This window comes from Simochromis diagramma, unplaced genomic scaffold (assembly GCF_900408965.1).
Source record: "Simochromis diagramma unplaced genomic scaffold, fSimDia1.1 OVJJ01000186.1, whole genome shotgun sequence".
Taxonomy (NCBI): domain Eukaryota; kingdom Metazoa; phylum Chordata; class Actinopteri; order Cichliformes; family Cichlidae; genus Simochromis; species Simochromis diagramma.
Genome location: NW_024387464.1, coordinates 220518 through 234804, shown reverse-complemented (window position 1 = coordinate 234804; position 14287 = coordinate 220518). Strand labels below are relative to the sequence as shown.

General features: G+C 37.8%; 1 protein-coding gene across 1 annotated transcript; it reads right to left on the bottom strand.

Annotated features, from left to right (window-relative positions):
- Positions 1–5322: 5322 nt before the first annotated feature.
- LOC120723215 (polyserase-2-like) lies at positions 5323–11734 on the bottom strand. The gene is made up of 10 exons (XM_040014561.1): positions 9694–11734; positions 9573–9593; positions 9213–9375; positions 7990–8258; positions 7756–7901; positions 7435–7678; positions 6437–6608; positions 6079–6344; positions 5910–6004; positions 5323–5806 (listed from the first exon to the last, which is right to left on the bottom strand). The coding sequence occupies exons 1-10, from the start codon at positions 9746–9748 to the stop codon at positions 5546–5548; spliced, it is 1692 nt and encodes a 563-aa protein (XP_039870495.1). The 5' UTR covers positions 9749–11734; the 3' UTR covers positions 5323–5545.
- Between the last annotated feature and the right edge of the window lie 2553 nt (positions 11735–14287).

The following is a 14287-nucleotide window of genomic DNA, read 5'->3' as shown; positions in this document are numbered from 1 at the left end:
GTAAACTTAAATCCCAACTAGTCATGCAAGTCATGCACACATTTTTACATTTTTCCACATTATCGTATTATCACAAATAAATGTTCAGTGATAGACTCACAAATGAACCATTTTATATGATTAATTTACATTGGCATTTTGGTCTTTTTCCCAGTTATTACAGAGAGCCAGGTCTTAGCTGTCTTATATGTATATTATATGTATTTTTCATCTATTGTATTTACCAACATCAAGTAATCACAGGCAAAGAAAGACCGCACCATGGCATGTTTAAATAAGGAAAGTTTATTGATCAAAATTATTTTTAAACAAATACACATGATAATTTTTTCACCACCCAAAAATACATGTTCAAAGCAACACAACGGTGGCCCACAAAATTGTGAACTCTACTCTGCAGAGTGGGCAATCATAATGAAGCGGTTCATTTTATTTGTGGATTCAAGCTGCACTTCATATTTTTGGCCACCAGATGTCACCATGTACCTGCTTCCATTGTGGAGCACTACTACTTCCATTGCAAAGACACACCTTTAGTCACAGAAAATGAATGTAAATCTATGAAATTCAGTATATATGCTTAAAAGCATTTAACTTGTGGAAAAAGCTGTAATTTGTTAAAACTGTCACTGATAGTTAGTGATGTGTCATACCACTGATTTCCTTTCCGATCCGATACCAAGTAAAATTCAGGGTGGTATCGACGATACTGATCCGATACTTTGTACAAAAACTTATTTTATTTATTGTATCTCAAATTATAGCATCATAATGATTACAGGACAACAGATTACTTGTTCTTATCACTTAATAATGCAGAATTCATCATATAGAAATAAAAAAACTGAAGTTGTGCACTATTTGAACACCTTGCCTGCCTGCAGCACTAAAGGACTCAGTGAGAGGCGTCTGTCTCGCCCTAGCAGCACCCGTCCCTCTCCTCCTCTTCAGTTCGCCTCAACATACGCTCGTCATATTCTGTGATATGATTTACTCTGAGGTGTTTGACAATGTTAGTGGTGTGGCCACAACACCTCCCTTTTTTGCCACATGTATCGCAAACCATCTCAGCTGTTTGTGGAGGTAAAATACGTCCGCACATGACTCCAATTACGCTCAGCCATTGTTGTGAGTGTGCACGCCAAGGGGCTGCGAGACATTTATGCAGCCGTATTTCGCACATGACTATGAAAGGCGGAAGAGGAAGTAGTTCCTTCGAATGTAGACAATCTGAATGATATAGTTACTTTCCACTGTGTTCCTGTTAATGGTAAACTACAAATTTACCCTAAATTACTAAAATATCGATATTTTAATGTGAGAATCGATTCTAGAACATAAATGACTGGTATCGGAGGAATTGATATTTCAGGATCGATCCGCACATCACTACTGATAATGTGAATGGCTTTGCTCACAAATAAACAAAATATAAGATTTATTCAATTTAGTGACACAAGAATCTGAAGGTCTGGTGATATGTGCAGGGGATTACAATGTTGTGCTAAATCGGGATATTGACACTACCAGTGCTGCAACATGTAAACATCGTTTGTCTAATTTTATGAATACAATATTACAAGAGGTGGGACTGATTGATGTATGGAGAACATGTAATCCTCAAACCAGGGACTACACCCACTACTCTGCACCTCATGCCACATATTCGAGAATTGATTATTTTCTAATTAATATTGAAGAACTTCATAATGTTACAGATTGTAAAATAGGTGTGGCAGATGTCTCAGACCATAGTTTGATTAGTCTAGAAATCAGTCTCGATAATAGGAAAATACATACAGCATGGAGACTTAATTTGGGTATTTTAAATAGGGATGAACATGTTAAGAAAATTAAAGAAGATATAAAAATGTATATAGAAGACAATGATACCGGAGATGTGAACCCAATTATACTTTGGGATGCATTAAAGGCAGTCTTAAGGGGAAAACTCATAGCCCTAACAGCAGCACAAAAAAAAGCGCGACTGGCCCTATATAAAAATTTGACAGAAAAACTTAAACATCTGGAGAGGGAACATAAACTATTTAAAAATCCAGAAATTCTAGAAGAAATATCAGACATCAGAAACCAAATTGAGGAATTACTAAAAGAAGAACTAGAAAAAAAGGCTAGGTATATGCAACAAACCTATTACGAATCAGGGCCCAAAGCAACTAAAATACTCGCCAGTAGACTGCGTAAAAAGCAGAGATCAAGGATTATTGATAAAGTAAGAAACTTGGATAGTAACAAATTACATTATATGCCCAATGAGATAGAAAATGAATTTAAAAAATATTACACGAGACTGTATTCACAACCGGTAGCCGCAGACCTTGAGACAATAAAAAATTTTCTTGACCCGTTGGATCTGCCCTCCATAGGAGATACCCAAAACAAGTTACTGATTTCACAGATTACGGATAAGGAACTAGATACAGTTATTGCCGAACAGAAAACAAATAAAGCCCCAGGAAGCGATGGCTTTCAGGCTGAATTTTACAAAGTTTTCAAAGAAGAACTCAAGCCACTTCTCCTATCTTGCTTCAACTGGACTCTGAATCAGGGAATAGCTCCACCATCATGGGGAGAAGCTATTATAACAATTTTACCCAAAGAAGGAAAAAACAAAGAATATTGCAAGAATTATAGACCCATTTCCCTCCTAAATAACGACTACAAATTGTACGCTTCGATCATTAGCAAAAGACTCCAAAAATTTGTACCAGATTTGATAGAAGTGGATCAAACTGGATTCATCAAGGGACGTCAGGCACAGGACAATATAAGGAGAGTCCTTCACATTATTGACAATGCAGAAAAAACGAATATCAGTACTGTGTTAATTAGCTTAGATCAAGAAAAGGCATTTGATAGCGTAAGCTGGCTCTTCCTATTTGGAGTATTGGAAAAATTCGGGTTTAAGGACAGCTCAATACAATGTATAAGGACAATCTATAATCAACCTACAGCTAGAATCAAGGTGAATGGTAGTCTGACAGATAGAATTCGGCTATATAGAGGTACAAAACAGGGCTGTGTCTTGTCACCAATTCTTTTTGCTTTATATGTTGAGCCACTAGCGCAAGCAGTGCGACAACATTCAAAGTTGGAGGGGGTATCCCTTGCTGGACAAAAACACCTTATTGGATTGTTTGCTGATGACGTTATTATTTTTCTACGAAACCCTGACAAGTGCTTCCCAATTTTGATGCAACTATTCCATACCTTTGAATACTTATCAGGCTATAAAATTAATGTATCCAAAACACAAATTCTATCATTCAATTATATACCCTCCCAAAAGATCAGAGATGAATACAAATTAAATTGGCACTCGAACAACATGAAATATTTGGGCGTAACCTTGACAAAATCATTATCAGATATGGCGGACATAAACTATAATCAGGTGGAGGGCAACATTAGAAAAGATCTAGAACGGTGGTCAGCAACACCTACAAACTTCTACTCAAGAATCCAAATAATAAAGATGAATGTTCTCCCAAGACTGTTATACATGTTTCAGTCACTCCCACTTCCTATATCTAAAAAAAAATTCAAAATATGGGACAAGATGATATCAAGGTTTATTTGGGGTGGGAAGAAGCCCAGAATAAGACTAACAACACTGCAACTCCCGAAGCGCAAGGGAGGGATGGCCTTGCCGAACCTAAGGGAATACTTCTATGCAGCCCAATTCAGACCACTTGCTGGTTGGTGTAGACCAGAATATGAGGCAAGATGGAAGGAAATTGAGAAAGAAATCGAGGGAAACAACATTCAAATTTTTATTTCTGACAAATATTTAATGACAAAGAACAAAAGTGGAATGAATCAAATTGTGAAATTTACATTAGACATATGGCACACAGTAATAGAAAAATGTCAGTTAAAAGAACAATTATTTATACTCAGATGGTTTAGACATGATAAAAATTCCAAGCCAGGACAATTGGACCAAACATTCAAACAGTGGGAACTAAAAGGGATTACAGCAGTTTGTACCCTTATGAAAAACGGAAGACTAATGAGTTTCCAACAACTAAAAAACAAATACAAATTAGAAAATAGAGATTTCTTTAGATATTTGCAAGTTAGGGACTACTGCGCAAAACAAATAAAATCTGACTGGCTTGGGAAACCACTGGGGGTTGTCGGAAAAGTAAAAGATTGCTATGAACATAAACAATTTAAAACTATTTCCACCTTCTATAGGTCATTAGAAGAAAATAGACAAGATTCAACACTCTATATTAAAAAGAAATGGGAAGTTGAACTGACCATAAAAATAACAGAGAAAGAATGGCTCAATATGTGTGAATTGCAACACAGTACAACTAATTCGCCGTTGTGGAGGGAATTTTGTTGGAAAAATTTGACACGTTTTTTCATTACACCCAAAATAAAAAGCAAACTGACCTCAAGTTTACAAAATTGTTGGAGATTGTGTGGAGAAATGGAAGCGGATCATTCTCATGTATTCTGGAAGTGCATTAAAATTAAAAAGTATTGGGAAGACTTAAAAGTGAATATGGATAATATTTTGAGTTATACATTCCCAAATACTTGCCAAGTGATGTATCTAGGAAACATAAAAGAACACATACAAAAAGAGGACGTGTATTTAGTCAAAATAATTCTGGCCGCAACAAAAAAAGCAATTACAAAGAAGTGGCTATACCCAGATCCTCCCACCCAGCGGGATTGGATCAATATTGTAGAGGATATCTCAGAGATGGAAAAAATAACACTCAACATTAGACTGATGGGAGGTAAATACGACAGACTATGGAGGAAGTGGAAAACATTCAGAAGTGACACAAATGAAATTACATAATAGGTTTTCTTTTTTCTGCAACGTGTTAAATGGAGAAAGATATGTAAACTCCAGACTCTATGTTTGTTTGTATGTATGTTTGTTTGTTATTTTCTTTATTGTATGTCCACAATGTCAACATAACCTAATAAAAATTAAAGTTAAAAAAAAAAAATAAACAAAATATGCAATATTTAGCCCTGAGTTATCTAAAAAAAACAACAACAAAAAAATAACATTATTTTATCATTTTTTGGCAGCACGGTGGCACGGTGGTTAGCACTGTTGCCGCACAGCAAGAAGGTCCTGAGTTCAATTCCATCATCAGGCTGGGGTCTTTCTGTGTGGAGTTTGCATGTTCTCCCCGTGTCTGCGTGGGTTCCCTCCGGGTACTCCGGCTTCCTCCCACCGTCCAAAGACATGCAGCTTGTGGGGATAGGTTGATTGGATAATCCAAATTGTCACTAGGTGTGAATGTGCAAATGAAAGTGAGTGCGAATGGTTGTCTGTCCCTGTGTGTTGGCCCTGCGACAGACTGGCGACCTGTCCAGGGTGTACCCCGCCTCTCGCCCTATGACAGCTGGGATAGGCTAATTTTCTTCATATCGACCTGAGCATCATAACTACATTAAGTAAGTAAATATGAATGGGTGTTAATAAAGATTTTTGGCATCTGTTGGTAATTTGTAATAATGAACTACACCAACCACCCACAAGAGCAAATCATGACAACAGGAACAAGGAGATAATGAGGACAGCAAAAAAAATCAATAAGGAAACTGAGAAATCAGGTGAACTTCCTGTTAAAAGTGTTGCAGCAGATGGTGTTTCATCAATAATCTCCTTTAAGAATGACCCAAATCTTGAGATTTTGGTAAAGACATCAACATCTCCATGGCTCAGTCTACTTTCACAGACTGTTACAACAGCAACCTGGAACCATGTTGACTCTGACTTGCACAGCAATGGGCTGCCCTGACCTCCCTGTGGATATAAAACAGGATTCATGATCAGTGATCAACAAACACCAAGCCTGAAAGCATCAGTCCAAGCACATTTAGGATACAATTATAAATATTGTTTTTACCTCTTGAAGGTCCATAGTGTGAGTACAAATTTGATCTGAATCAGAAAGATTGCCACAACTTGCAACTTGAGTTTTCATGTTTTGAAGAACAGCACCTGTAGGAGTCATATTTGCAAATGCAACCAAAGATATTCAGACACTGCAATTATTTAAAACAGCAAACCCTTACCTCTGCTGTTGTTCTTGTTTTCCCAGCCTGTCACCAAACACTGACTACCAATGGGGAAAGACCTTGAATCACTAATGTCCAAACACACAGGCTGGATATAATTGTTGAAACTGACTGATTCAAACAGCTCCAATAGTGCAATATTGGAGCCAGTCATTTTGCTCACTGTAATGTTCAAAACACCCAAAGATGTCTCAAACTCTTCAGAACCATTTATGAGTCTAAGACCAAGAAACACATTCCATTCACTGGCATTTGGACTGGTGCTGTCAGGAGGATTGAAGACACAATTAAAAGACAAATCTCAAACAGCTCATATTTTAAAATTAAAAATTATAAATGCTGTTTGTGTACTTACGTAGAGAAGCATTGCGCAGTTGTGAGTATAACGTTGTCAGATATTAAGCTTCCTCCACATTTGTGCACTCCATTTTGGTGAAGACTTACCATCCAGGGCCAAGTTCCTTCAGGTACAGTGCTCTTGTCTCCTCCTGTGTGACTGTTCACGAGGGTGTTGCCACAAACTGACACTGAAAGAAGAAACAAAAATTTAAAAAGCAAATGATTTAGGTGGTTCAAGGCTGGACTACTGTAATTCATTGTGATCAGGATGTCCAAAAAATCTCTGAAAAGCCTTCAGTTAATCCAAAATGCTGCAACAAGAGTACTGACAGGGATTAGAGACAGAGCATATTTCTCCTATATTTGCTTCCCTTCATTGGCTCCACCATTAAATCCAGAATTGAATTCAAAATCCTTCTCCTCACATGTAAGGTGTTGAATAATCAGGCGCTATCTTGTCTTAATGACCTTATGGTACTGTATCACAGCATTAGAGTGCTTCGTGCAGGCTTACTTGTCGTTCCTAGCCTATTTTAAAGTAGAATGAGAAGCACAGCTCTCAGCTGTGAGGCCCCTCTTCTGTTGAACCAGCTTCCAATTTGGATTTGGGAGACAGACACTATCTCTCCTTTTAAGATTAGGCTTAAAACTTTTCTTTTGATAAAGCAAACACTTAGGGCTGGATCAGATGACCCTCCTCCCCTCACCCCAACCGGTCGTGTTCCTCCCTGAGTCTGTTTCTGCTCCAGGTATCTTCCTGTTAAAAGGGAGTTTTTCCTTCCCACTGACCACAGGTCTTGCTCATAGGGGGTCATATGATTGTTGGGGTTTTCTCTATTTTCTATTATTGTAAGGTCTTCACCTTACAATATAGAGCACCTTGAAGCACCTGTTGTTGTGATTTGGTGCTGTATAATAACACTGAATTGAATTACACATACAGAAAATTTGAAAACATTATATACTTATCCATATTCATTTATTGGTACTGAAAAACTGGAACCTGAGACTTACTTGAGGGTCTTGTTAGAGGACCAGGACAGGTGTAGCTGCTGTCAGGATCCAGCCTGCTGGAGATGAACTGCACAAATCCTGGCCTATTAGAGCGAATGCGGGACTTGATCCAGGACTGGTAACGGGACACTCTGGAGTAGACTCCTGGCAGATTGGGCTGAGCACAACCAAAACCAAAACTTACAATTCCAGACTGGACCCAAACAGAGCCCTGTTTACTCACCATTGGACCTCCTGAGTCTCCCTGTAGAGATAAAGAGGACACATCTGAGAATCTTTGAAACACCTGATTATGTAACCAAATGAGATGAGGAAGCCTACCTGGCATGAGTCTTTGCCTCCTGCCAGAACACCAGCACATATCATGTTGTCTGTGACTGTGCCCACTCCATTCAGGCAGTTACACTGTCTGTTTCCCACAACTGGTACCTCCACTTCTTGCAGCGTTTGAGGGAAGGGTAAGGCCACTGATGGGATGCAAGACGAGGAGCTGTTTACACACAAACCAATGAACCACAGACCACATGAACACTGAAACACCAACAACAGCCTCACCTCCCTCCTTGACTGCACCCCAGCCAGTCACCCAGCTATCAGTGCCATTGTTGAACACACTGCCACTCGCTGCCAGGCACACAGGTCTGATGTAGTCAGTGAATCTGACTGGTGAGGAGAGTCTGAGCAGAGCGATGTCATTGTTGTTGGTCATACTGTCATAGTTTGGGTGCAAAACGATTTTGGCAACATTTCTGGACACCTTATTTGGATTTTCACCCTGCAGGCTCTGAAGCCCAAGAGAAACCTTCAACCCAGAGGGACTTGGACTAAAGTTAAAAAAAAAAAAAGAAAATATAGAAGTTTTGATGAAAAAACAAAACAAAACATTGAACTGTAAACATTTGTATTTATGCATGAGCCAGTATTTTAACATTTATGTTGATGAAATGTTTCAGGAATGTTGGCAGTTTCAGTATTCCCAATCTGATATTTGCCTTCCTTGACAAATATTAGTCAAAGCCCAGTGTTCTGCGATACTGCAGATTTGGTATCAATCTGATATCAAATAAATACAGGGCCAGTATTACCGATACCAATACCGATGTCAGTACTTTTAACCTATATAGGCAGCTTTCTTAGGTTCAAGTTTCTTGGTGTGCACATCTCAGAAGATCTCTCCTGCTCAAAGAACACAGCATCACTGGTCAGTAAAGCCTAACAACAACTCTACTTCCCCACATACTGAGAAGTGCAAGAGCTTCAACCCCCATTATGAGCGCCTTCAACAAAGGCACTGTTAAGAGTATCCTCACCAGTTGCATTACTGTATCTAATGGCTCCTGATTGGGTCCTGCCAGAAAAAGCTATATTGAGTAGTGAGAGTAATAGAGAGGATTGTGAGTGATTCGTTTCCCTCCCTCCAGGACATCTATTGCACTCACCTCACCCAAAAACTCCTCTGCATTACAGATAACTCCACTCATCTGTCAAACAGCTTCTCCAGTTTTCTGCTATCGGGAAGGAGACTAATGAGCCTCTGCCCTGGAACCAGCAGGCTGAAAGACATCACCTTTGCTATTCACTGATTCCCCCACCCCACCTGCACTTGAACTTGTGCCCACAAACACAAAGTATCGATCGCATCGCGTTAGTATCGATTTGATATCAATGTCAGAGTTGATATCAGTACTATTGATATTTGGATCGATCTGCACACCTCTACCCTGTTCTAGCTGGATCAGTTTAGGCATAAAGATTAAACAGACGTTTGTGTTACACACCGAAAGAAGCAGTGAGCAGCAGACATCACCCACTCTTTGTTGATGAGGGAACCGCCACAAAAATGTTTACCAAATATCTGCACGCTGACCTGCCACGGCCAGTATCCAGGTGGAGCATCTTCACCTCCGACTATCCTGCTGCTGTGTGGAGCAGTGCCACATACTGAAACAAAGATCAGCAGGATCAAACTTCAGAAGCAACATAAATCATTGTGAAATATGGAAAACATTTTTTTCCCTGTTTGTGGTTGGATCGCTGATGAAATGAATTGTAATGTCAAAAACATAAATAATTAAATGAAGCAGTTTATAACTTTTATGAATGTTTTTGTTTTGTTTTTTTACATTATTTTTACCTACCATCAAGCTGAGCATTTGATTCTGGAAAGAAACACAACAGGATCAGTGATGTTCAAGAGAGGAAATCCTGACTTTATATTTGCATACAGTTATGTTACATGCAAATGTTGGTCTGACTTACCTGCAGACAGGAGGCTCACCAAAGCCAATAAATGAATCCACTTCCTTAACACCATTGTGTAACTGCACAGTTCTCATGTGTCCCTCTTTTTATACTTGTGAGCCAGCTGTCAGTGAGTGGCAAATATATAAACCGTGTGTCACTTTTATATTTGCTCCTCCCACGTGCACACCCCACAGCCAGAACACTGAAACATTTCCTTCTTCCTTTAATTTCTGGGACAAAGACTACAGAACTCCAGTGATTTTTTTTTAATGTCCAGAGCTTAAAGACCAGAGTGCACTTTAAAAAAACAATTATGTGATTTTTTTTATGTCATTTTCCATGACAGACTTCTGCCCTTTTCACAGTTCAGTCATTCTTGCTACATATTAATTTCAATTTTAATCTTAATTTCAAAGTCAATGAAAAACCTACCCGTGGACTTCTCACTTTTAAGATTGGGATGAAATTCTGTACACGTGCCAGTTGTCATTGATGTGTCAGTTGTGTGTTTCGGCACCATGATTTACTATTTAGACATAAAATTATATTTTAATTACAAAATAGTTACTGGTGCTGTCAAGTGTCCTAATGACTAGCTAGTATCATGTTGCCATGATTTGACAACTATTCGCACTGTATTCGGAAACCATTATGACTCATTCCCTTTACACCCTAAAACTAAAATTGTTTATTGTCAATTTTTTTTTCCTTGTCATGAATCATTCCATACTTCATGGGTAAAAAACAGGAACATGTAATCTTTAAATGTTTGTAAAGTATTTAGACTATTTAAAAAATCACCTTAAATTAAGTCACTGATATACTAAAACTACCTGAAATCAAAGATTTATACAGATAAAGTCATGCTAATTTATTTTGTAAGATAACCAAGCCACATGGAGGTGAAGAACAAATTACAAACCATGAGACCAAAGCTGCTGTCTGCAGAGCTCTGTAGACAGCAATAATAAAACAAACTTTTCTGATGAGGAATGCAATTAAATAACTGCACAGTTTACTTAAAATTTAATTTAGAACTTGTAAATAGCAAAACTTCACAGAATTATTAATTATGTATTTAATGTCATTTAAAGAAATACTATTATCATTATTGCATATTTTATAAAACAAAAATCTAGACATTTCTGTGATACAACTTGAAACTTTTATCCTGAGTAAACTGATTTACAATGTCAGTAAAACACTTGCAAAAACATCCCTCTGGGTTCTGTATGGAGGCCTGTCTGTAGGTTGCAGGTTAAGCAATTCAACTGAATATCTATAAGAAATTTTAGAACGATGTGTTAGATGAGAGAATATCTTTTGGAATACAAGTCATCACTGCAGTAGAGCTTTAGAGAATTGGAAAATTAGTACTTTTAGTAAACTCTCTAATTAAACATGTTGACATATGTCATTGATAGAAATAAATAAGGATTAATATTAATATCTTTAGAGTACAACTCATCACTAATATGTTATCTGACAAAGATGGCATGCACAATAAACAAAACTACACATTCATCCAAGAGTTCATGTTGCACCTGTTACTTTTATTATTGAATAAAACAAATAATATCTTCTGTCTGCATGTCCAGATATGCTTTTTGACTTTTTCATGACATTTTAGAACAACTGAGCATACTGTTTACTTTGTTAATATTTTTCTATCTGGTTCTTGTTTAACTTCTGTTAACATTCCTGCTTGGAGAATAAGTAAAGTAGTTTGGTATTCATTCAGGTCAAAGCTGACTGACTCCACGGTCAAACATAAACTAACTGAGGAGGGCTGTTCTTAATACAGACAACCATTCTGAGATAGGTTTTTCAGGTCTATCTCATTTTGAGTTTTTGTGTGTATCCAGTTTAGTTGTATGTAGTGCAGTGTGTTCTGGCTCATTTAAGTGTAGTTTTGGTTTAAGTTTTCATTTCTTTCAGTGTTCGTTTTTGTGATTTTGATTATTATAATGTGGGCAGCACGGTGGCATGATGGTTAGCACTGTTGCCGCACAGCAAGAATGTCCTGAGTTCAATTCCACCATCAGGCTGGGGTCTTTCTGTGTGGAGTTTGCATGTTCTCCCCATGTCTGCGTGGGTTCTCTCCGGGTACTCCAGCTTCCTCACAGCAAAATCTCCAGTGTTAAATTAACACTGGAGAGTGTCTATATGGGTCCACACCTCTGAGTGTTAAATACAACACTGTTGAGTGTTAAATTAACACTTTTGACAGTGTTATATGTTTAAAAGTAACCTAGTCAGTTTTGAAGATTAACAATGGCTAACACTGAGCAGTGCTGATTTTCTAACACTGGAATATTTCTAACATTTTGAGTTATTTTCCAGTGTTAGAAAATCAGCACTGCTCAGTGTTAGCCATTGTTAATCTTCAAAACTGACTAGGTTACTTTTAAACATATAACACTGTCAATTTAACACTCAACAGTGTTGTATTTAACACTCAGAGGTGTGGACCCATATAGACACTCTCCAGTGTTAACACTGGAGAGTGTCTATATGGGTCCACACCTCTGTGAGGAGTCTCGTGGAGAATAAAGCTGTGATAAGAGAATAAGAGGAGGAGATAAGCTGCAGAGAAGCGTGTAAGACTGCCACTCTGCTTCCTGGTCCTAAATCTGAATAGTTAGATTTTGGGGGGGGGGTTAATAAATTTTCGAGACATTTGAGAAATAAGAGCTGCCGCATCCAACGTGGGATGGATGCCTTCTCTTCTAACAAGACCAGGTTTCTGTCAGAACGTTTCCCTATTATCTATAAAGAGCACACTGTGCATGGGTGATCTCTTTGACTTGGACAGTGTTTTTTTCTGAGAAATTTTAATACAATAAATCTGTAATGGGTCCAAATGTTTGCAAATTCTTAGTTGATGCTGAAGGTTTGATAGCTGCGTACCAACTAAAATGTGGTTTCCTTGGAATTTCTCTTGCTTACTTATGAGTTCTGATAAGGCTGTGTGTGATGTCAGATTCTAATGATGTATCACAACTACTGACAAGGTCAACATTATATATGCATATTAGGTTGCCACATGACATTTTTGACATTTTTATACGCTTACGTTTTTTTTGTTTTTTTTTTGAAGATGGCAAGTTATTAAGCACATGCCACAAGAACAAGCAGTGTATATTCCTCCACATGTACTTCTCCACATTTTTACCCCAGTTCAGGAATGGGGAAGTAAATAATTAAAAAATATAACTGTGGTGGATAAGAGAGAGTAAATGATTAAATGAGGTATTGATTCATGAGAAAATAGAGCTCACTTTCTTCGTTTTTGAGCTATCTAGTCAGCTGTTATAAACTGCCATCTTTTGAAACCTGGCCTAGGATGAGACGGCAACATTATTTTAAATGACAATTTAAAGAGACAATGATTTAAATTCTACAAAATTTAACACACTGAAAAGATATGCAGACAGTAAATGTTTAATATGAAGCTTTGGCTTACAGTAAGTTGGAGAAGAAAGATCTGTGTTCTCATATCTGACAGCATAATAATGTGTTTTATCAGTTCTCAGCTAAATCAAGAAGCAGAAACAATTAAATGTCAGAAACTGAGGTGTTTGTTTCATAATTATTCCATTCAATAACAGTAAAATTATCAGTAGATTTTCATAGTTTACCATATTAATTTCCTTTGATTGTGTGCAAGTGATGTGTTGTATGAGGGAGGTGAGGGGAGGGAGGGCTGGTACATGTAAGACTGGAAAGTAGAGGACTGCTCCCTGAAGCAGAGAACAAGCAAACAACTGGCTCTTTAGGCACTCCCATTCAGTAGTAGTGTTCATATGAACGCTTTTCACACCTTGGCTCATGTGATTAGGTAGAGGATCATCAGCGGGTCCTTTTGTCCCTCTTTGGGGGGAAACTCCCACTGGGTTTAAATCTGGGACTCTCCACCATTTGACCCTTAGAACTGAAGAAGCTTCTCGGATGAGAGGTGATTCACAGAAGTATATCACAGATCACAGAACTACATCAGGGTGTCTCATGCAGCACTTTCAGTGGGGTTGCATAGTTTATTAGACTCCTGATACCTGGCATCTTTTAGCTTTCACCAGCTCATCAATATCAGGCTTCACATCCTGAGCGGCAGCTAACTTCAGGATGTGATTCAAGTGCCTGTGCGTGAGCCTTGAGCGCAGTTTTGTTTTATTTATGCTCATTACAGAGAAAACTTGCTCACAAAGATACGTGGTTCCGAATATAGAATAGAATAGAATAGAATAGAATTCAACTTTATTGTCATTGCACATGCACAGGTACAGGGCAACGAAATGCAGTTTGCATCCATCCAGAAGTGCTTTAGTGATATAGATATATTACAATATATATTAGCAATAATATAGATATGTGAGTATATTACAGAAATGGGTCTATTATGGTATGTTATAATGTACACGGTATGAAGTATGTTGTGAATATTCTATAACTATAAGTATGTACAGGCTGTAGTGAGTACAAGCTATGTACAGGATATGAACAGGATATAAATATGAAAAACTATACAGAATATGAAATAAATAACTTTACAGAATCTGAGATATACAGCTATACAGAAATGGGAACTATGCAAGTTGTAAACAGTTGT

Excerpts from the sequence above, each read along its gene's own strand:
- LOC120723215 (XM_040014561.1), bottom strand. The coding sequence starts at position 9,748 with ATGGTGTTAAGGAAGTGGATTCATTTATTGGCTTTGGTGAGCCTCCTG. Across the intron at positions 9,594-9,693 it reads GGTGAGCCTCCTGTCTGCAG|AATCAAATGCTCAGCTTGAT; the intron begins GTAAGTCAGACC and ends GTTTCTTTCCAG. Across the intron at positions 6,005-6,078 it reads AAACAAGAACAACAGCAGAG|GTGCTGTTCTTCAAAACATG; the intron begins GTAAGGGTTTGC and ends TGACTCCTACAG.